The sequence below is a fragment of the Dicentrarchus labrax genome, unplaced genomic scaffold, assembly GCF_905237075.1.
Source record: "Dicentrarchus labrax unplaced genomic scaffold, dlabrax2021, whole genome shotgun sequence".
NCBI lineage: Eukaryota > Metazoa > Chordata > Actinopteri > Moronidae > Dicentrarchus > Dicentrarchus labrax.
The window spans coordinates 15,131,867-15,154,285 of NW_026136711.1; the positions used below are offsets into that span (position 1 = coordinate 15,131,867).

The following is a 22,419-nucleotide window of genomic DNA, read 5'->3' on the forward strand; positions in this document are numbered from 1 at the left end:
TAGCTGACAGATTTATCTATGTGCCAGTGCCCCAATTATCCAATATCTCCATTACATATTCAGAGAGACGAACCCGTGTCACACAGGAAATGCACTGAGGGCTCCAGCCATAAAAGTCTGCACTGGTGAAACGGGCATGCATTAGACACCATACATATATTTCACACTCATTTAAATAGGGAGATGTGGCACTCGTTTGGACTTATTTGAGATGCAATTAAATCTAAAGAAAAAAATGCAGTTTAAAAAGCTTGAGATAGAATGATGGAGGGAAGGAAAAGAAGGAAAGAACAAATGAGAATGAGTGAACGTGTGAGAATGAGTGAAAGGGTCGAACGTCAAGACACGTCTCATGCAGTGGTGCCTGGCTGTGTATGTTTGTGAGAGCGTGCACGTGTGTGTCAGTCCCAGTGGTGAGCTGTAGGGACGTTGACCCATGTCACAGCCAGACGAGGACCACTGCCACGGTTACCGGTGGCAACAGATGGGTACGCCATGGTGTTTAGACGCCGTAGCTCAACCAGCCTGTCAGATGAATACACACACACATTCCGCGCCCATGGTGGGACACAATTAGCACACTTCCACATTCTCTGTTTCTTTGTCTCCCTCCTGCGCACACGCAGGCACGCACACACACACACACACACACACACACACACACACACACACACACACACACACACACACACCACACACACACACACACACACACACACACACACACACACACACACACACACACACACACACACACACACACACACACACACACACCAGACAACCACCCTCTCCGCCTCCTCAGGTCTGTGTGTGTGTGTCTTTGTGTGTAGCCATCATCTCTAATCACATCAGTGTGTTCAGTCTTGGTGTGTGTGAACTGCCTCCTCCTGGCCGGCCCATCTGTGTTGTGGTTGCAGTCATGGTGATGGCTTCTAAGTTGTCTCTCCTCCCTGCTGCCTCCCCTCCTATGATGTCCCCTTTCACTGGCTGAAGCCAAACAATGACGCAGCACAGGTAGTAATTTTTATTCTTTAGGAAAACTTACTAATGAGCTGACTTTGGCAATCCTCTGATTTGTGTCAAAAGGCAAGTCTTCAGTTTCACAGTTTTGCCGAACAAAAGTTAATCACAACCCTGTTACAAAGGGCATATTGTGGCTTAAACCCCCTCCCTTCTGACCCCCGCCACGACAAAAACCTGTTTGTTGCGTAGGAGTTTGAGTTGCTGGGCAATGCACACCAAACAGCAGCTAAAATGCCTGCTTTAACTTTTGCAGAGGTAAGAGTTTTTTCTTTAACTTTGAATTGAGCAGCTCAACGCAATGTTGATTTTTGAGTAGGCTACCTGGCCTCACAGACCTTGGGGTGTTGTGTCTGGCGACAGCGTCAGTTAGCCTTTTTTTGGCAAAAAAGGATTAATTTTATGAGGTTTTACTTTTACTTATGTGTTCAGCTGAAAATAAATAAATAAATAAATAAATAAATCCTGTATAACAGAAATGGTAATGTATCTGGAAAATTCAATGTTTGTTATACAGTAACTACAGTAATACAGTAAAAACTGTATTTGGATTTGTTGTTGCTGTTGCATATTGAAAACACTTTCAGTCCAACTCAAAGAAGTGGGTGTGTGTATTTGCACGTACACATATGCAGTTAGGTGTGTGTTCCCTCGCTGAGCTACAGGAGCATACGGAGCTGCTATACAGTGTTATTTGTAAACATGTGTCATTACTGTCACAGCTTACCTTGGTGATCTTGGGGTGTGCACAACGGCTGTTTCCTGTGGTGGCGTGCATCCAAGTGCTCTCTGGAGGGGTACACTCCTGCCTCAGGGAACACTTCTTCTCCTGTACGCACCAGCCACACTCAAACCTGGGGTTTGCCTTCAGACACATCCCACAGCTGTCCCTCAGCGCATAGCACTTATACAGGTGGGCTGGTGAGGAAGGAAGAAGAAAAAAATATTATAGGTGGCTAGAGAGAGAAGGATGTTACCTCACTATCAATATAGTTTGTGTTGAATTATTATAGTTCAAGCTAAGTAAGTAGACAAACAACCTGAAGGCTAAAAGAGTTTGAAAACCAACCTCCATTTTAAGTTTCTCAACTTCCACAAAAGAATTCCAAAACTTCTTCAATGTCACTCTGAGACAAAGTTGAGTTAAGGCACTATTTCCCAAAGGCCTTAGGAATTGTATAGCAAAATCTTTTTTTCTCTCTCTCTCTCTCTGCTATTCCATCCCCAAATCCCATTGGTCATGGAGCAGCTTTAAAGCAACCCTGTACCAATTACTGGCTGCTAAACGACTCCTCTCTAATTACATTAACATATCAGTATTTAAGACAAGTGAGCATCGCTCACACTCCACCAGATGATTATCATGATTGAGAAATAGGGAGGGGGCAGGCAGTAGGGAGAGATAGGCAGAGAGATGGAGACATCTTTGGGCTGTAGGTCGCCTCCGGTTGCACTTCAGGAGATTTAGACTTAAGATAACGCATAATGCACAGACACTGATGCAAGCCACTGATATTGTATGCTGTCAATGCTGCTGCATGTAACAGATGCCATTTAGAATCACTTTGTCCTTGGGAGAGCCTTTGACTGTCAAAGCATTTTATGTTGCCTCCATAAATATAAACACCCCATTATTGTGGATTGCAGTGGGGTCCCTATGTTCAGCCACATATGCATGGTGTATGTTACAAATGCATCCATATAACACATCAGTATATGTGAAATTCGAGACTTCAACAGCTTGCTCGGTACATTTAGACTACAGGGAGTGATGTCAATAAATGGAACAAAGTGACTCTGCGGTGTTACCTTACATTACTGACAAAATGGCAACGATCACAGCTTCACAGTTTAGAGATGTAACAACCTCTAATCTGAAATACAACACAAAAATCTCAGCTCCTCGCTGTTTCTTTAACCATCAAAGAGGACCAGACAATGCAGCTCCCTCTGTTGTACAAAACTCCTTCTGAATGTCATCAACAGGCCATATCGAACGCAGTGGTAGCTGGCGATGATGTTACTTTACCTCACAGCAGGGGAATAATGTTACAGACCCCTGCTGTGCTGTACAGGCCACAATAATTATGGAGACAGCAATATAAAGGCTGTCCTACCAGTAATTATATCCAACAGACATGATCTCATTGTCTTCTCCCACAGTGCTGCATGCAGTATGTGTATGTCTTTAATCATTAGCCACATGGTTCTTTGCTTGGAGGGTGAGGCAGTGTATACTGTATACTATAATTCTGTTTTAAAAGTGGATATTACAGAGATTCTTAATAATAATAATAATAATAATAATACTGTTCAACCTAAGTGCAAATGTGCACCCTACACAATAGGGGTGTAATAATATATCCCTCTGACAAGGTATTTTATGGTATTTTATACCTGATTAAAGCATTTTGCACCGTCAAACATGTAAAAAGCATTGTGTGTATTGATACATAATAGTTAAAAATACAACAATGATATTTAACAACAACACTAGACACTACCAACCTACTATATAGATAGTTCGACAAAACAATATTACCCAAGTTTGTTTTGTCAAACTTCTCTTTCAAGGTCAAGAATAAACCTTCAAGCTCAGATGGTGATTATCAGTAACAAAAAATCAATTATTAATCAATGTTTTCCTTTGGGAAAAGCAACAAAACCTTGAGCTGCCTTTTGAAACAACACTATGTGATGATGGAAGAATGTTTCCTTGTCTTTTTTACTGTCAGTGTAAAATCTGATCTTGAAATGAAAATCTCTGGCTTTGCTATCTTGAAACTCTACATCCCCATTTTTGTCCAAAAGATTCAAATTTAATGCTCCATTGCAGAGAACATTTACCCAACTAAATTGATCATTTTGAGTTTATCATCATTTACTTACTACTGTCACTACTGTGACATGCTACCACTACTTATTTACTTTATTAGCAATGATAAAAGAGTCTTATGGGGTAAAACCAGAGTATGTGTGCTCTCTAAAACTGGTATGCAAAGTTTCAAGCATTTGAGCACATTCCTAGAGTTGCAGTGTTCAGTAGTACCAACACATGCAGCACACACAATAGTTCATTAGTGCACTATTCCAGTGTCTCCTGCTTACAGGTGTATACAGTAATAAGTGTTTGAGACACTTGCATACCAAGAAGATCAATTCCAAAACGTGGGCAACAATATAAATGATTTACCCTTCAGCTGGAAATGTTTTTATAGAGTCACAACTACATATAACAATATTCCTATAGTTCCTGCAGGTCCTAGATTCATTGACTTAGGACAGATACTGACAAATCAAATCAGCCTCTGAAATGGGACTAAGTCTATGTCTCATGTTTAAGGTTAAGACACATGATGTTGATGAGATAATACATAAACCAGTAAGGGTCGATGATGTATCATATCACAGTAACTCACCTTTGATGTTGAAGGGGTTGTCAATGACAAAGATCCCGTTCCAAACCACAGACAGATCCACGGGCAAGTCGCTGATGTCATTGCCCTCATAAGTATACTGAAATATAAAAACAACGACGTCATGATTAGCATTCACAGTCATGTATCGTTACCTAACACAATATCGTTTTTATAAGACATTCTCAGCCTTTTAATAGAACATTAAATTAGTAAAGAGAAAAAAATCTGCCAATACCAAGAGCACACTCAGTTCAGCTAGTAGCTAGTAGTAATGTCATACCCTGCGGTGCTCACACAGTTGAAGGGCCATAAAAATGAATGATGAAAGACAGACTATATTGTGATTTTAACACACAGCACATCCGCCACTGCCTGGCAGAGCACAGAGTTGATTAAGAGATTGGAATCCCCATCACCGTATGACTCATTCCATTCCAGTGATGAATGAAAAGCGTAATATATCTCCAACAATAATATTCTCATCTAATTTCATTTTTGCATCCTGAACTAATAAGAGTTGAAATGTAATTGACTCGTCCTCGGCATAATCAGTTTTATGGAATCGCTTTAAATGAGACAACAAGCTTCAAAAGCGGCAATGTGATGGCGGTGCGTTAACTGAGGGAATAACAGAGAAAGAGCTCCTGTGAGACCCCTCCCAACCGCCAAACAAATAAATTATCAACGATGATTATCACCGGCAAATAAAATGCAGCTTTAGAAGTTACACCGCCTCCTCAATCCCCCCCCTTCACATTCACAAAGCAGCCAAACAGAGGTAAACACACAATCATCTGAAAATACTCATTCATCAAGAAGCCCCCCCCACAATCTGAGACACATTTTGCATTATTAACTACTCCATTCATTAAAGGTCTTTGATACAACATAAAACAGATGCCAGATAGCAAGAGATTGAGCCTGTTCTATGCTTTGAGGCTGCTGTAGTGATGTAAGGCTGATGGCTGGTAGGACTTGAGATAGGCCATGTTAACCTAATGCCTCTGTCAGTCAAAGGGTGTCCATTCACTCTCACTACCACTGGTATGGTCACTATCTTCGATGGCCTTGGGGTGAGAGATTGCAGGACTATTCTCCTCTAGTGGAGTGGTGATAAAATCCAATGTGAAAGCCCAGAGCCTGAGGCTATGGGGCCCTCACAGATTCAATCTAGCTACAACTTTACCACTATGTGATATCACATACTCCAATGTGATACTGTGAGACTTATCTTGACATCTGTAATAATAGTGAATTTGAACGCATTTGAGGGGGGAAAGGACCGAGAAATGTGCATAGAGAAGATAAGAAAATGAGAGGACACTGCAATGTCACAATGTGTGAATGGCTGATTAATTTATTCTTCACTTTTTGTGATTGGATGATTTACATTCAGCTGGACCCTGGAGGCGGAGATGCTGATATCCAAATAAAGGAAGATGTCTCCGTGTATCTCAGAAGAACTACTACTTTGCTCTTGGAGTTTATTTTAAGGGGATTTTAAGTCTTTCAAAATGTGTTTTCAGGCACATTTTGGTGCTCTAATTTATTTAGTAGCCATGACCTATTGAAGAGGAAACTTTTACCCTTGAGTAACTCCACGTTGGAGCTGTTCAGCACTCAACGAGACAACTTAGTTTCATTAGTTTTAGTTAGCATTTTGTAAAAAAAAACAAACAAATTAATTTAATTAGTTGCAGCCCTAGATATTCATGACTATTTGCACCTTAGGAGAATTGAAAAGGAGGAGAGGAAGAAATTATGATTAATACAAGTTTTGTGAAAAAGATACTTTCTCCTTTAAGGCAGCAGGCGCTTATAGAAAAGGGAAAGTAAGGTTGGAGATGGCGAGAAAGGATATCTGAAAAGTGACACAAACACTGGACAGAGCGCGGAGAGAAAAAGGGAAGGAAAGTGACAAGTGATGGTTAAAAGGCTGGAAAATGTTTGGAATGGCTGATGTGTTGGAAAAGACAAGAGGTGGAGTGAGTGGAATGCAGGGAGCAAAACAATGAAAAGATGGTGATAAGAAGCATGAGAGAGTGGGCAGGGAAAGGAGGTGGAGAGAGGATGATACAACAGCAAGGGTGAAAGAGAAATAGCGAGGGCGAGATGGATAGAGAGAGGTGATTGTGTGTTATTCTGTGGACACCATTCATTTACACATGGAATAAGAGGCCGGGGCTGGCCTGTAAGCGCCTGAGCTGGTGGGGGCTAAAGTGAAATTGGCATTTTCAATTTGTTCCCTGACATGTCTGCCTTGGTCTTTTCACACATTCCTCTGCCTCACCCTCTCTTGCAAACCTCCTTTCCCTCTCTCTCTCTCCCTCACTCACTTTCTCTCTCTCTCTCTCTCATTATTCCTTCCCTCTACCTCTTTACAAACCTCCTCCCCCATCAATCTGAGTCGGACTTTCTCTCCCCTGCCTCCATCCCCCAGAACGCCCACAGTCAAGGAAATATGGAGCAGATTCCTTTATCGCATATACCAAACATGTCCAGAGAAACACATGTGCACACAGTACTATAAATATGCATTCTGCACACGGGACAGTTTCCAAGCGATGGATGCCAGGAAATGCATCAAAGACTGATTGAATAGTCTATACAGGAAATAAAAAAATGATAAATAAAAACACATGAAAACACAGGAAGACGCACACACACCAACACATGTTTTGGATGTCAGCTATTATTTCTCTCCACTGAAGTCCAAGCATATGAACTTCTTCAATCTTTCCCTCGCTCCTTCCCTCTCCCCCAGGAGACCACCCAGTCTGCCTGGGAACAAGAGCACCTCTTCACCGGGTGGAGATGGAGAGAACATATGAGTGTGTTTGAGTGTGTATAAGCATGAAAGACAATGAGAGAGAGGAAAGGGAAGAGGAGGAGAAAGGGAGATGCACAGGGGTACTGCACTGAGAACATGTGGATAAAGAGAGAGCCAGAAGGAGATATTCATATCTGGCAACTGTTTTAGTAACTATTCTCTTTGCCATTGGAACACTAGAGAACAGGTAGGCTTCGCAAATTCACACATTGTCAAAACAGCAGCAGCACTAAAGCTCCATTAAGCTATATTTGAGATAAACATTGAATCAAGTGACTGCTCATTAAGAGAAAAGGGTTGCAAATTGTTTTAGTTGGCCAGAATGACAAAATCAAAACTATGCAAGCTCAAATAAAATCTTGGACAGCTTCTCCTAGCACAGCAGGCCACACAAGCTAACTGCACAGCTAGAAATGGCAGAAAGCTTAAGTAAATGAGTGGCTGTTGAAGAGAGCTTAACATTTAGCAAACCAGAGAGAATATTGTTAATACTATTAATAGATATTCTTCTTTTAGGGGTTAAAGGACCAAACCAGAGTTAAAAGTTGCTGAATATAGGACTTGCATTCCTCAAATGGTAACTCAACAGACAGGATACCGCTCGCTGGGGCAAAGGATATGCTCTCTTTTTTTTTTTATACACAAGGTATGTTTGGTATTGTTTGGGTTGAGTGTTTCACTGCCAAATATGTTGTAAGTTGCATAGTGTCTCTATCTTCCAATTTCACTGTCATTAACTGTCTAGCTACCTTGCTACTCTGTTGTAAACCCTCAGGACTGACTGAAGACACTGAAGACACCCTGCTTCTCTGTTGACCGACCAATCAGAGCAAGGCCTGATCTCCCTTTGAGTCACCTGAGTGGGGCCAATTCCACTGATGGAGAAATAGATGATAGATGTGTGTGGACCTCTAACCCTGCTTTACACTCTCAACAATTGTTCTCCCTGAACACTGCACAGGAGTAAAGGTGCTGACAGCTCAAACAATAACACTGCCTGCCATCGGCCCTCCCTTTTTCATTCCATGTTACAGGTGTGTCTGTGTTTGCACATCCATCCTCAAAAGGGGATGATGCAGGGATCTGCTTGTGCATGTGCCTTCACTCAACAACAAACATGAATATTTAGTTAGGGAGAAGTGTGTATGTGCGTGTATGTGTGTTTAATGGGCAGTAGAGGGAGGGGGAGGCAAAGGAAAGGTTAGGTTATGATCCAAAGCTCATCTCCTCTCATTGCACCAAAGGCTTATTAAACTTTTATACTGAACCAGCAATGTTGCGCAATGCACAGTTCAGGGAATACACACATGCACCTTGTACATGGTTTATTCAGTGCACAGCAGATTCCAATACAAAAATGCAAACATTAAGAAGGACACTCTCAAAAAGGTCAGGATTTGCATGTGTGAAGGGGAGAGAGAAACATAAATAGAGGAACAGAAATCACAATGTTCTGTATTCTATGATTTAGTCCCAAAACCCTTTACAGTTTAGAATGAGAAGGTGACGGTAATAATCCCTTTGTATACAGCCTTTGACATGAGAAGACCCTCTTAAAAACTGAAGCTGAGTGGAAAGACAAAAACAGGGTTCGCTAGTGAGTGTTTTGGATAAAAATATGAACATAAAATACACAAATACTGAAGAAACAGAGAGAGACAGACAGATGAACATTGTAAAAACTGATTGATAGCAAATAAACTATTTTAAAAAGTGTTACACAGGTTAAAAATCTGAAAGCTGTAAAGAATGAACAAATAGAAAGGGGGGGACGGACAGCCCCACAAGATTCTCTCTGTAGAAAAATGCCAATGCAAGCACTCCAGCATCACCAGCTGGACCTCTGTCACTGAACACTGAAGGAGGGGAGCCAAGGATAGATGGATGGAGAAGGAGGAGGTGAAGGAAGGCAGGTATGAAGTAACAACGGGTACCTTCTGTGAGGGTCACAGCCTGATAATTAGTCATTTTGAAGGTGTGCGCAAGCTGGACGGCTAAAAATATCAAACTAGCCCAGGGCAAGCCCATACCTGGGATGGAGTAGGTTAGGATAGCTTCCTCTCTCCCTAGCTTTCTCAAGGTGATGACGCCAGTTATCAAAATGTATGACCTGGCATAGCACATCGTTCAATCGCGATTATTCCAGATTTAAAATAGTTTTGTGATGCGTTTTTATCAGACGTCACATTGGGACAGAGCTAAAGAAAAGTAGAGGACATAGACTGAATGCTGGTCCATGTGAAATGTATTTTGCTAGTGTAGATAAGGCATATGTCAACGTATAGATGTATACAACAAAACACCCTTTTAAAACACACACACCCCCACCCTTTCTCTTGCCCCCCCAAAAAACACAAAAACACACACACACACACACACACACACACACACACACACACACACACACACACACACACACACACACACACACACACACACACACACACACACACACACACACACACAGAGAACTTCCAGGCAGATATGGCTGCCTAATCAAGGATCAAGTGGTAATCCTTCCTATAGCTTAGCGTATGTGTATGTGTGTATGTACTGTATGTGTGGGGTCAGGCGCCGTGGAATCAGCCTCCGCTCATAATGGGAGCCTGTTAGCCAGTGCTAATCGCTAATGCTAACAGGATTGGAGGGCACGGCCGGACCCAGTTACCCAGCTTATCTCTTGCGCGCGCACACACACACACACACACACACACACACACACACACACACACACAAACACACACACACACGTGCAAAACACACTTGCACACATACTTCATTGATGGAAAGAAAAAGGAGAGTGGAGGGGGGAGAGAAAGTGCTTGCTTGAGGGAAAAATAATGCTGCCATAGCCAGTGTTTCTTATTTTCCAGCCTACGCATTAAGCTAGTGTAAGCTTACTAGACCTCTCCCCGGACAAAAGCCGGAATTTTCGGTCGTTTGCAGAAACGTCCCCATTTTCAATATCCTCACCCTTTTCCCCCCCTCAACTCATGCTGTTCTCCTGGTGGCCAGTCTCCCCTCACATAAACTCCACCGCTCCGTCACACTCTTTAACCACCCTCCACCCAAACACATGACAGCAGTACCTTACCGTCTGTGACGTGGCGGCCTCTGCCACACAACGCACATGCAAACAAGATAAGATTGAGATCTTGTTATTAGATACACTCCCTGATTAATTCCACAGTTCCCGTTGAGTTCAAGTCATTACTAAGAGGGATACCAGCCAAATGAACTATTCACACTGACTCCTTGTGCTTTCATTTTAATCTCTGACACTTTAATTTGCCATTTATGAAGCTACTGTTAGTGCTAATGTGTTTGCGTTTAATACTGTGTAAATCAATTTGTTTGTACAATAAATTTCCAAATTCTCTATATTCTCATTCATTCAGTTACAATATCAGGTGTTAAGTTAATTCTTAAATGTAAAGTCACTGTTATCAATCAATTCTACGGTGCCACACCAGACATTGATTCAGATGAAAATGCTGCAGGTTATCATGCAAACAGTCTGTGTGTGTCTCACGCTATGGTATGGATCTAAAAGTCAGACAGAAAGACATGTAGGATGTAGGCAGATGTCTTCCCTCTGGTTTAACCAACTTCTCTCCGCACCTCTCTTCTCAGCAGGCTAATAGCAGGAGAATCTTGCTCTAACAATCACTTCTGCTACTTCTCTCGCCCATCAATCCACCACATAGATCTGAACACACTGAAAGGTGGAGCACTCTTATGACAGAAAGAAGATTTAAAGTAAAGGTTACAGATTGCAGATACAAGGAGAGAGACAGAAATGAGAAATAGATGATGAAAGTGAGGTGGAGGATGGGGTGGAGAAGCTGGCATATGCTGATAGCTGAGCAGCAATTAATTCTTATTTATCCAGGACAGGAGCGTGGGAGCTCTGCTCTTCACCTGTCAGAGAGGAGGAGGGAGGAGGCGGGAAAGGAGGAAGAGGTAGAGGAGCTAAAGAAGGAGACAGGTAGATGACTGAGAGCGGGAGGACACATGAGGACAGGAAGGCGCCTTCTTTCTCTTCCTTTCTTCATTTTGAGCTGCTTCATAGGAAGACTGATCGGAGAGCGGTCAGTGCAAACGCGAACAGGCTGTTACCTAATAAATGTGTGCATTTGAGTGAGCGTGCACAAAAGCACAAGAAACAAACCTTGTTGAATTCTCACACACGTTAGCTTATCACATACACAACAGCAACAAAAAACAAATGGTTTCCAATCTGCAGCTCCCCAAAATAAATCCCAGTGAATTTCCCATGCACTTTCAATCCACCCGCACACTGAACACGCACGCACGCACGCACGCACGCACGCACGCACGCACACACACACACACACTCTGCAAGCCAATTAAAACAGTGTCAGTGTGTGCTGTGGCTGACTGTGGTGGCAGGTCTAGTGTTTATATCTCATTAAGCTGTGCCAGGCCATGCCAGACTGGGGCTGTACCATGCTCCGCTGCGCTTACCCTCCACCGACCAGCGCCAAGGCCCTCATTAGCCTCGTCTCTGCCACCTTTAGCACTCTGTGTGTGTGTGTGTGTTTCCATGTGTAAGGATTTATTTAAAATTAAAGATTTTTTCCTCTGTATAATTTCCTCTTTTTTGGTTTTTTTTTTATAGTCAGTTACATTTTTTTAACAAATCCCATAAACTCCAGAAAGTCATCAAAAAGTCAGAGCAGCAGACTAATGTTTGCATCAGCACTGTGCTTCATGTCTCTCTCTGTCTCTCTCTGTCTCACTCTCTCACACACACACACACCATGTAGGGGTGTGTGACACTATTAGACCAGTGTGTTTGTTTGTGTTAACTGCTCTCCCTGCAGACATGTTTGGCCTCTTCTCTAGACCTCTATTTGCTCTGTCTATCCATCCATCTATCCATCTATCCATCCATCCATCTATCCATCTATCCATCTATCCATCCATCCATCCATCTTGTCTGCCATCCTTCTTTCATTTCCCATCGGAAAAGGGAGCATATTATTTGTCTTCTCTCGCCTCCAAACTCTACAGTCTCGTTGCATTCTTCCCCCTCCTCCTCATCCATCTCTCTTGTTGCTCTCTTTCTTTCACCTGCTATCTCAATCTCCAAAGTTTCTTGCCTTTCTTTCTTCTTTGTTGCTCTCCTCTCTTTTCATTCTCCATATCTGTATGGCTGCTTTCCCTGTTTTCCTCCTTCTGCTGTCTTCCTGTATGTGTGTGTGCGTGCGTGCATGAGCACACGCACACACGCACACACGCACACGCGGGAGCGTCCGTCTCCGCTGCCCGACTGCAATTCATCATCATTTTATCTGCCTTAATTGGATGCCATCAGGACCCCTGATACTTCCCATTTCTCCTTTAACAAACAGCTGCTCTCTCCACACACAGAAGAATAACACACAGACACACAACCTATCCCAAACGAGATTTTCTCCTCCTGCCCCTGTGTCTGCTTTTTTTTTCTTTCTCACTGGTGAAGGAGTGAGAGAAAGACGGTGATGGAGTGGCCGAGTGGTTTATCAGACGGAAGGTAATGGTGTAAGGCCCGCACTGATATTATCTGTCCTCTCATTCCTGCCCTCCAGGGAGTAACAGGAAAGAAGGATAAAGAGGGAGAGAAAGGAGGAAAATGGAGACACTGGTGTACAAATGGGCAAAAAGCTAAAAACGAGGGGAGAGAAAGGAGAGAAAAGAAAAGTCTCAGTTCAATTCTCTTCTCTCAACCTCGGCCCACAAATGGCACCCAGCTGTGCTCCATCAGCCTCATTGACCCCCAGAGTGTGGCCATTTTGTGTGTGCAAGCATTGTGTGTACATGTGTTTATTCGCACCCATGACCCCTCTGGCGCTCTGAGCACAACTTCCCAGCCCACAGCTCAGCATCTTATTGGCCCCTGCACCCTCACCTCAGCGTTTGATTGGGCCCCACACACCAGGAAGCTGCCTGGGCCGGGTCAGAAAACCGGAAGGAACCGATGCAGACACCAGCTTGTTGTTTTGGTTGCTGCTGACCGGAGTTAACTGCTACCATAAGGCCTGGCGGATGGCTCCGTATGTGTCAGTGGTAATGTGGGCTTGTTTGGCACTAAGAAATATGGAGAGGAGTCTTTTTTTTAACAAAATGATCAGACTTTTTCTCCAGTTAACTTGCTGTAGGACCTTGGACAATCTGCCATTTCATCAACTTTCACAGGTTCCAAAAATGTTGAATTAGGTCTGGCTCTGTACCCAACTTCAAAAGTGAGAACGGGATAGTGTGGGACAAAATATATCTTTCACAATAAAAACCTTTCATAAAGTTCAACACAGCAACATTTAGAGCTTTGAGCAAATTTAAAATCCATACCCTGAACGTATGATTCTTCAAAGAATATTGTGTGTCCTAGTTGTTTCATGTCTCTGCTTGCAAAAACCAACCTTTTTCCAATACTGCATTCTTTCTCATGTCTTGTGATATGCTCACTCTTCCCCCTCTGGGATCAGTTGGTATGTACAGTAACCTTATACAGAAATACCATAGCACTAATATTTTTCCCCCATAAGCTGATATGGATAGTCAATACCCAACAAGGTTAGTATGGAGCTGGTGTTACACTATCATATATCATGCGTGTCACATATACAGTAGCTTATTGACAGCCTCCTGTTAGGCGATACTATATAAGAGTATTGAGTTATTATGGTCACTGTAAAAAGAGAAAAGTATGGGAAACTAGAGTTTAAACATGATCCGACAGTGGATATCCTGAATGTCCTGTGGATAGTCATCTTCTTTTGGATATAGTGATGATATTGTATGGAAGAGAGGAGAATGGGTTATGGCCTCAGGAGAGACTGATTTTCTGTATTTTTCCCCTCTGTGTTCTTTCTAGTATCACTCTCCCTCTCACTTTTCTCCATTCATCTCACCTGAAATTGTCAACTACACTCCAATTTTCCTAGTCTACTTTGCCTGTTCTCATCTTCATTTTTGTCTTTCTATTGCTATCTAGTATTACCTCTCTTCCTGTCGTTTTTCCCCATCCTTTTTTCCTCTACTTTATTCTTTCTGTCCTCTCTACCTCGAGGTATTTTTCCTCTCTCTTTCCTGCTCCTCTCCTTTATTACTTCATAGGAATTCTCACCACAACTTTCTAGTCTCTGCCCTTGTCCTCATCTTTTCTACAACAAGTGAGTGTGTGTCAGTTTGACACAGTGGTAAACACGCATCTCAAATATAAGGCTAAACTGTGGATTAGCACCCCTGTGTTTATCCCATTGATTAGAAAGCCCCCCAACAATCTTCTTGCAGTGGTATAATGAAACTGCGCACACATACACAGCTATCCTAGCATCAATAGCCTAAGGCATATTTGACGGATGCACATGTGCACACACGCACAGACACTGATTAACCCCTATCCCCATAGCTGTGTGCCTACAAGCCGATGCAGCAGTGTGTACACAGCATATCAGATGAAGTCTATTTCTACTGCAGAGTCATACATGATTCATTAAGTTGGTGCTGAACACTGTCAAAGTAGGAACAAACATGGAGGGGTATGTATGAAAAGTAGAGATATAAAGGTCTATAAACGGATAAACTAATGTTTAAGACCCTCATTCTTTTGAAATACTGCTCCACAGCTATAATAAGACTCTCATCCTAATAATTCATGACACATAATTATACTCATAAGCTCAGCCCTGAATGAATTATGCCTTAATGGCAAGTTCATGCAGCTGGCATCTTTTTCATCCACTTCATCTCACTACAGCCTCATGTAGACTCGATGCACGCGCCGCATCGATATCTGACCGCGCAGTCGAGTTGGCACAGCTAATTGCTAACAAGGGCTAAGCGCTGACAGCCCAGGGCTAATTGCTGCTAGCATGTCTGCTTTGTGGACATCAAATGGAGAAATTCAGCTTTTGGCTGGGGCTAGGCTTTGCTGCTGATTAGCAATGGCCTTGCAGCTACAATAAACAGTCAATAAACAGACATCTCTGTGGAGAGACAACCCTATCGCTAGCTAATTAGCCCTGCCTTCACAAACAACTTGCTAGCGTGTGCCAGCACCTTAAGACTGCTCGTCAATACGGACAGCATCAAATGCCGTGCTAGCTGTCACATTGGCGACCTATGGAGCTGTACAGCTCATCAGAGACTGCTGCTGGTGTGTGCTGCACATGTGTGTCTGCTAACATCTGTATGACTGCATAAACGTGTGACTAAGTGTAACATATAGACAGGTGGTTAAGTTCTTCAAGGTGTTACAGATTATTAGCCTGACATGAAGACTTACAGATGCTTCTGCTTTATTTAAATCTAATAAGCTGAAAAACTCTCATATGGAACAAAATGAACAGTGCCAGCTCTCACCCCATCTCACCTCAGCTTCGTTGCATTGCATTATATGTATGTTGAGATAGAAATAGACAGGGACAGGCGAGCAGGGGAAGTAAGTGTGTGAGAGACGAGGAAGATGCAGTGAGGAAAGTAGGGAATGGCTGGAAGAATAAAGTATGACAGACGGAGTGAGGGAGGCAGAGAGAAAGATGAGTTCTGCCGGCAGAGAGGAACGGAGAGAGAGAGAGAGAGAGAGAGAGAGAGAGAGAGAGAGAGAGAGAGAGAGAGAGAGGTATAGAATCGAGGTGTAAACATGATCAATCCGCTTCCAACTAGGTTCAGAGACAGACTTCCTCTTCACATTTTCAGCCTCACTGAAGCGCGACGCTAGCTACCTCTTATCTGTCACGCTAGTTTGAAGCCTCACAAACACACACACACGCACAACCATATTTCAACACACAGAACAGGCATGGACCCTCATGCACAAACTCCTGTGTCTACCTGTAAATCCTCTGAACACACACACACACACAAACACACACACACACACACACACACACACACACACACACACACACACACACACACACACACACACTCTCTTATTAGAAAACTTCTGCAAAAAACATCCTTGAGAACACTAATCTAGCACACACCACTCATTCCTACCAGTCACAGCCACAAATACACTTCACAAAAATCCTAGCAGCACAGAATAAAACCTTAATGGCTGACCACTGCAGCTTCACACATGATTTAAATGATGTATCGCATGAACCATGATAATCTGTTCTGATTTCAACCAGACTACCTGGGAAAACCCCCCTCCATAGCCAAGGCTTATAAGCGTGTCTCAATTCAAATAATGTCTACGTGGACTTTTGGTCAATATCTATTTGCTAACAATCAGTTCAATGTGGGAAGATCAGTATTGGATCATTCATCTAGCTTGTGACTGAGCCAGCATCCAAGTGGTGCATGGCGATCTATCAGGACAATGAGCACGTTAGTGTCCAAAGTGGTCATTAGTTGTAGGAGGCCATTATTTAAACCCTGACCAAGTCAGTGTCCTTACTGAGATGATGATTTAGTTACCTAGTTGCATTGATTAGTACAAGAGTAATAGTGATAAATGACTATGCTTTTAGCCTATACAAAATTCAACGTATCTTTCAACCTCAGTGCAGTAGTCAGGGAGTTTTGGTCTCATTCACAACTGATTTACACAAACTGCTTTTGCTTTTCAGAGACTAAATGGCATCCATGTCAGTATCTTTCAGCCTGAATCCTCTTTATACACAAAACAGCAGCAACTAAATAATCTCTGTAAACAACACTGAAATGGTGCCCATGCACTTAGAACACACCAGCATGTACAGGGTTTTAATGGCATCCAGTTTAATGTCAGCTCTATGTCTAGCCTATGCAAGTTACCTACAACTGTATTAATACCTGTGTGCTGGTGTGTCTGCATTTCTTTGTACACAACACTGATAAAAAGCTAGTTGGTGGTAGGGTTTCTATGCCACAGTGTTGAGTTTCGACTGAAACTCTCCCTTGCCTCTCGCCTCAATCTGTCTTGTGTATTCCTCGTTTGAGTTTTTTCCCCTGCCGCCAGTGAAACGAAAGGACGAGGGAATATGAGGGGACAGACGAAAGCATGTCATGCAGCGAGGCAGCATTCCATGTGTGCCTGCTTGTCTGTGCGTTTATGTTTGAAGAAGGATTCTCAAACAGCATTATCAACTCATCTGGGCTTTGCATGAGTTGCTTCCCAATCTCAGACACTGCACGCATACACCAGGCGGACCAATCACAGTTGCTGCGGTGTGTGTCGCTGTGACATGCAGTTACATTTCTGAGGAGATACATGTCAGGCTACGGCATAGGGTACGAGGCAACGCTGTGCCAACGCTCTTGATTCAACACAGAAGTACAAATCAGACTCACCGGTGTTTTCTGGCACTGGATGGAGGTGCTGTTGAAGCGCAGGGCGGGCACATTGTGGGTCTCCCCCTGGATGTGGAAGACGCATTCGTAGTTCCTCTGTCCTGACTGGGGCTGTGGTAGATTCTTGGCAGCTAAGGTGATCGGCTTGGTTACTCCGACAGGGATGTAGATCTGGGTTGAGGGAAGGATCTGAGGGCAGTCCTGCAGAAAAAAAAACAAAAAAAGAGAGAGATACTCAATTTTTTTCCTCCAGAGGATAAAGTTACTGAAGGAAGAGAGTGAGGTTCAATGCAGTCAGAAGAGCAAGCAAACACGGTACAAATAGCAGTAAGATAAGACAAGAAGTGATGAAATAAAACACTTATTTAGTGATACGAGTTTCTTAAAAAGCAAGCAAGCCGTGGGTTACACATTTGACTTCACACCAGATTTGCTGCAACACACTCGGCCTAAAGGGCTGTGCTGTGATGCAGTGATCACATGTGTTACAGGCTTGTGCAACACTCCCACTGGCCTTGCACTAGATTGAGCAAGAGAGCTTTTCATACAAAGTTCACAAAAGATTATCTACCCAATAAAACTATTCACATCACAACAGTGCTGCATTGTTATGAATCCAGTTTATTATGTCCATGTGTGGAAAGAAGTAATGAATTTTGTGTTTGCACGTCCGTCACTGATATTGGCCATAGAGTCTTGTTTAGATCATCTGGACGTAGCCCATCCACTGGCTCACACCATTGGGGTACATGCCCATCGATGCACAAATATGTGTCTTAATCTGGAGTTGGATTAATGTGCATGTGTTCACTTCACTGAGTAGAATAAGGAAGGACAGTCCACTTGGTATGTAATGTTTCCTAGATATGCACATGTGCATGTGCTGGAAGAAATGAAGTCATAACGTTCATGCCATGATTTGGCAGCAATGCAGATCTCGTCAACACAGAATGAGAGACAGAGAGAGAAAGAAAAGGAGCAGGAGGGTGGGTGTCAAATCTTATACAACATGAGTTAAAGCTTGGGTGGAACTAACCCACACTGTCCAAAAGGATAACAAATCAGATAACTGCTGACAAATCACAAATTTTACAATCTGGAGACACAGTTAAGTGACTCACATAATAAGACACATGTGGCAGGCAGGGAATGCAACCTTTCATGTCAGACAAAAGGGCCTTGAAGTTAAAGATTCAAATCAATCATTCACCTGAAATACAGATAAAATACACATTTCACTTGAGTTTAAACAATTATCCATTTCAAATCTAAAAAAATCACAAAACCCTTCCTCAAGCCCAAAATATGTTCAACTCGATGTAACAAGAGAGTAGAAGAGCCTGAAGTTGACAGTGTTGTCCTGGCCAGTCAGATTGGCAGGATAGGAAAACATCGACCAGATCCTTTTAAAATATTCACTGCAAGGCATTGCACACCCTCTACATCACTTCTTGTTGTAGCTTTTCCTTTAAGCAGATAGCTGGCTCCCTGTCAGTGATTTTTTCTTTCTCCTCCTCTCCCCTGAGCTGTTGTACATTAGAAGCTACAGCGTGTCCCCGGGGCCTGAACACAATGCCGGAGTTTGTTCATTAGGCTGCTTAGCCCTGGCCTTGTGTGTCTGATCACACACAAACACAACCGTAACACATAATGAGAGAGGGGAATACTATAGGAGGAAGAAGCGGGCTACGGAAAGACCTGATGTATAATCGAGTAGGAGGGAAGGTGGGTGAGGGGAGGAATGGATGGCCCAGAAGTAGGGAATGGTGGAAAGAGGCAGAGGGAGAGGATGAAGAAGACGGTTTGAGAGAGAAGGAAGAAATGAAGGGAGTGGAGAGAGAGGAGAATCAGTGAAAAGGGTTTGAGAGAAAGTGGAAGAAGAGTGGAGGGTGGAGCAGAGGAGGCGGGTTTAATTGGGAACAGAGCAAAGTGAAACGGGGAAGTCAGATAGCTGTTGATGCAAAGAAAAAGAGAAAAGGAAAAAAGAATGCCAGGATCCCTCTGCACCTTTTTGCCTCAATCCAGCCTACAGTCAAAACTTCATCCACATACCCCCCCCCCCAAAAAAAACCATCCTACTTAATTAACTGCCTGAAGCCTCAGACAACGCTTGAAAATTTATGGGGGGGGGGCAGAGATGGAGAAAGAGAGAGAGAGAGAGAGAGAGAGAGAGAGAGAGAGAGAGAGAGAGAGAGAGAGAAGGAAGTAGAGATTGATTTGCACTTGTGGCTTTTGAAGTCCTGTCTCAGTAAAAAAAAAAAGAAAAAAGGATGCTCTTGTCAAAAGCTGTGGGCTTGAATCGTCCAAGGTGCCACTACAGTGAAAAAAGAAACATCCTGCTGCTAACGCTAACTTGTAGGCGCCAGTGTGTCAAAAGCTAGCATAGCCTCTAGCGCAAGCTGCAGCTAACCGATGTTTTATTCATCCGTCTATTGACTTTGTGTCAGCTCAGCTGCCTGCTCGTCGTTTGCTCTGGCAGTCATCTTTCCTTATAGTATCCCTTTCCGTCATTCAGTCCTTTGTTTTGTCATCTCAAGGTGTATTGCAGTAAAAAATATAGTTGGCTAAATAAAGTTGTCTTGTGCAATATGTAGGTATAAGTCAGATGTTCAAGCTCTTTACAGTTACCATAAAATAGAAGATGGGTGTAAGAGAATGTGTTAAAAAAAAAATCAGGTGGCCTGCTGCTGTATAAAATTAATCGGAAATCCAGCACTTTACATCAAAGACCGATCAAAGCCTGACTATAGCGGTAAGGCAAGCCAACAGAAAGTGAACCATTGTTGGCATGTTGCAAGAGTTCAGAAATCACACTGCACGAAGCTACTGGTTTCTAAACTACAAATACACACTATCCCAGAGAGGATGGAGAGGGGTTCTGGAAAGGAGATGGAGGTAGGAGCGAGGAAAAAGAGGATATTGAGGGAAAGGGAGAAGAATAAAGGGAAAAGTGCTCTGCAGAGAGAAACTATTTCATCAGTATTTGTGACAGGTGCCAAAACAGTTCAAAGCCAGCATTAGGGCTACAAAGTGCAGAGTACACTGAAACAATATTTCACCGGGGGGATTCGTTTGAAGCTGGAAAAGATTCCCCCCTTTTATTTTTCCTGACTTCTCGGCTTTCATTTCATCTGTGAAGACGGATGCTGTGGTTTTCTTGGCCAGATGTGACACTCCATCCGGTTGATTTCAGGAGCACCAACAGGGAAGGATGAGAGAAGGATGTGCGTGTAGTTAAGAAATAGGTGTGTGTGTGTGTGTGTGTGTGTGTGTGTGTGTGTGTATGCCTGTGTATACATTATATTGGCAGTATAGAATGTGTACCATAAATGCCTCTAGGACGTGAGCTGATTCAGTTAATTGTCTGATTCAACAGACAATTGTGGAAATTTGAACTTTTCTCTACAAACAAACGAATAAGAACAAGACGTCTTCTTGCAGCAGCTCGGTTTATTAAAGGGTTCACTTTATCTTGCTCTACTGTAACGGGTAAGAACCATTTATAGTAAAGTTATATGTCTGTGAAGTGGAGATGAAGCGTGAAGGAATGCATGCCACAGATGGTTTCTCCACACCAGAACACGGCACAAAAAACATCTGCTCTGTTTTGAGATTTTGATCACCGTCTTTGCATTCTGACATCTTCATAAGTGTTTTTAACACCAACAGATGTGTATACTGTAGTAGAAAACTGCCTTTGCCAAATTTTTTAATTCCTTGTTTCTGAGCTCACCACTGACGACGAGTTGGGTAAACAAACAGCCAACATTAACTGTGAAATAAGCTCTCACACCCTGATTGGATTGGGATGTAAAAGTGTGTATTTGTACCTGTGTTTTTGAGTATGTGAATGAGGGTATAGGTTACAAAGTGTGTGTTTATGATGGCGGACGTCCAAGTCTCAACTTCTGTTCAAAGCCATGTAGCCAGAGGGTTTTCCTTACCTCTCCAAGTTTGTTTTCCCTCAACAGCCGCTGTTAGCTTTGCTGCCTAAGGCGAGTGCCGCAGTTCCCATTTGTTAAAAGTAAAGGCATACATAATTATGTAGATTGTTAAGACGTATTGTATATATTACCGCACTGAAAATGTTCCTGTATATGAAATAACAGGAAATAGTTTTCTTTGATTATACTTGCAGTTGACACATACCTCGATATGTTCTAGAGACAAAAAAAAAGCCAAAACCATCATTCCTAACCACAATATTCTTACAATCACACAACGCTTGACCTATATTTTTTGACTGCCGACAACCAGATGCCAGTTTTGACTGAACGTCACCGTGAGCTTTCTCAAAGGAGAGCAGCTGTCGTTCTAGGTCAAGCCCATTCCAAAATATTCCTTCCTTCATTTTCAATGCGCTCTGATGTGTACCGCACCACCTCGCTCCACACCAAATGGGAAAAAAGTAAAAGAAAAAAATTAATAAAACAAGTGTTCAGCGGCGAATGAGATAATCTCTGCTCGCAAGTGAGCAAAACACCTTTTAACATCCGCCAAGAGCAGATAATGAGACAGTCGGCAGGCAAGTGTGCATGTGTGTGAGTGTGCGTGCGGATGTGTAGAAGGTGAAAGATTAAAATCGAGACATACTGTAGATTGGGTGGGGTGGAGGGAGAGTGAGGGGTTGGAGGATGAAGAGATGCAATATAAATAAATAAATGTTTTAAAAAGCCAGAAGAGTTCTGAAGGCTTTGGCGTAGCTTGACAAGATATAAATTAATAAAGCTCCAAAAACACTGCGCATATGTAATGAGGCGGGTGTCTGGTAGTTTTTTTAAAGCCCCTCCTCCCCCAATCTCCCTCAACCCCCTCCTCAAGTCTATCCATAATTAATTAGCTGCCTCTGTGATGTGG

General features: G+C 42.8%; 1 protein-coding gene across 4 annotated transcripts in view; it reads right to left on the reverse strand.

The window, feature by feature from the left end:
* The window catches only part of LOC127372119 (plexin-A1), a 190,220-nt gene that overhangs the window by 42,194 nt on the left and 125,607 nt on the right, over positions 1-22,419 (reverse strand). For all 4 annotated transcript variants that reach the window (XM_051415526.1, XM_051415524.1, XM_051415525.1 and 1 more), the window contains exons 10-12: positions 17,563-17,763; positions 4,443-4,539; positions 1,751-1,941 (exon numbers count right to left, since the gene is read on the reverse strand). In XM_051415526.1, the coding sequence (XP_051271486.1) occupies positions 1,751-1,941; positions 4,443-4,539; positions 17,563-17,763 (489 nt within the window). The remainder of the gene's footprint in view (positions 1-1,750; positions 1,942-4,442; positions 4,540-17,562; positions 17,764-22,419) is intronic.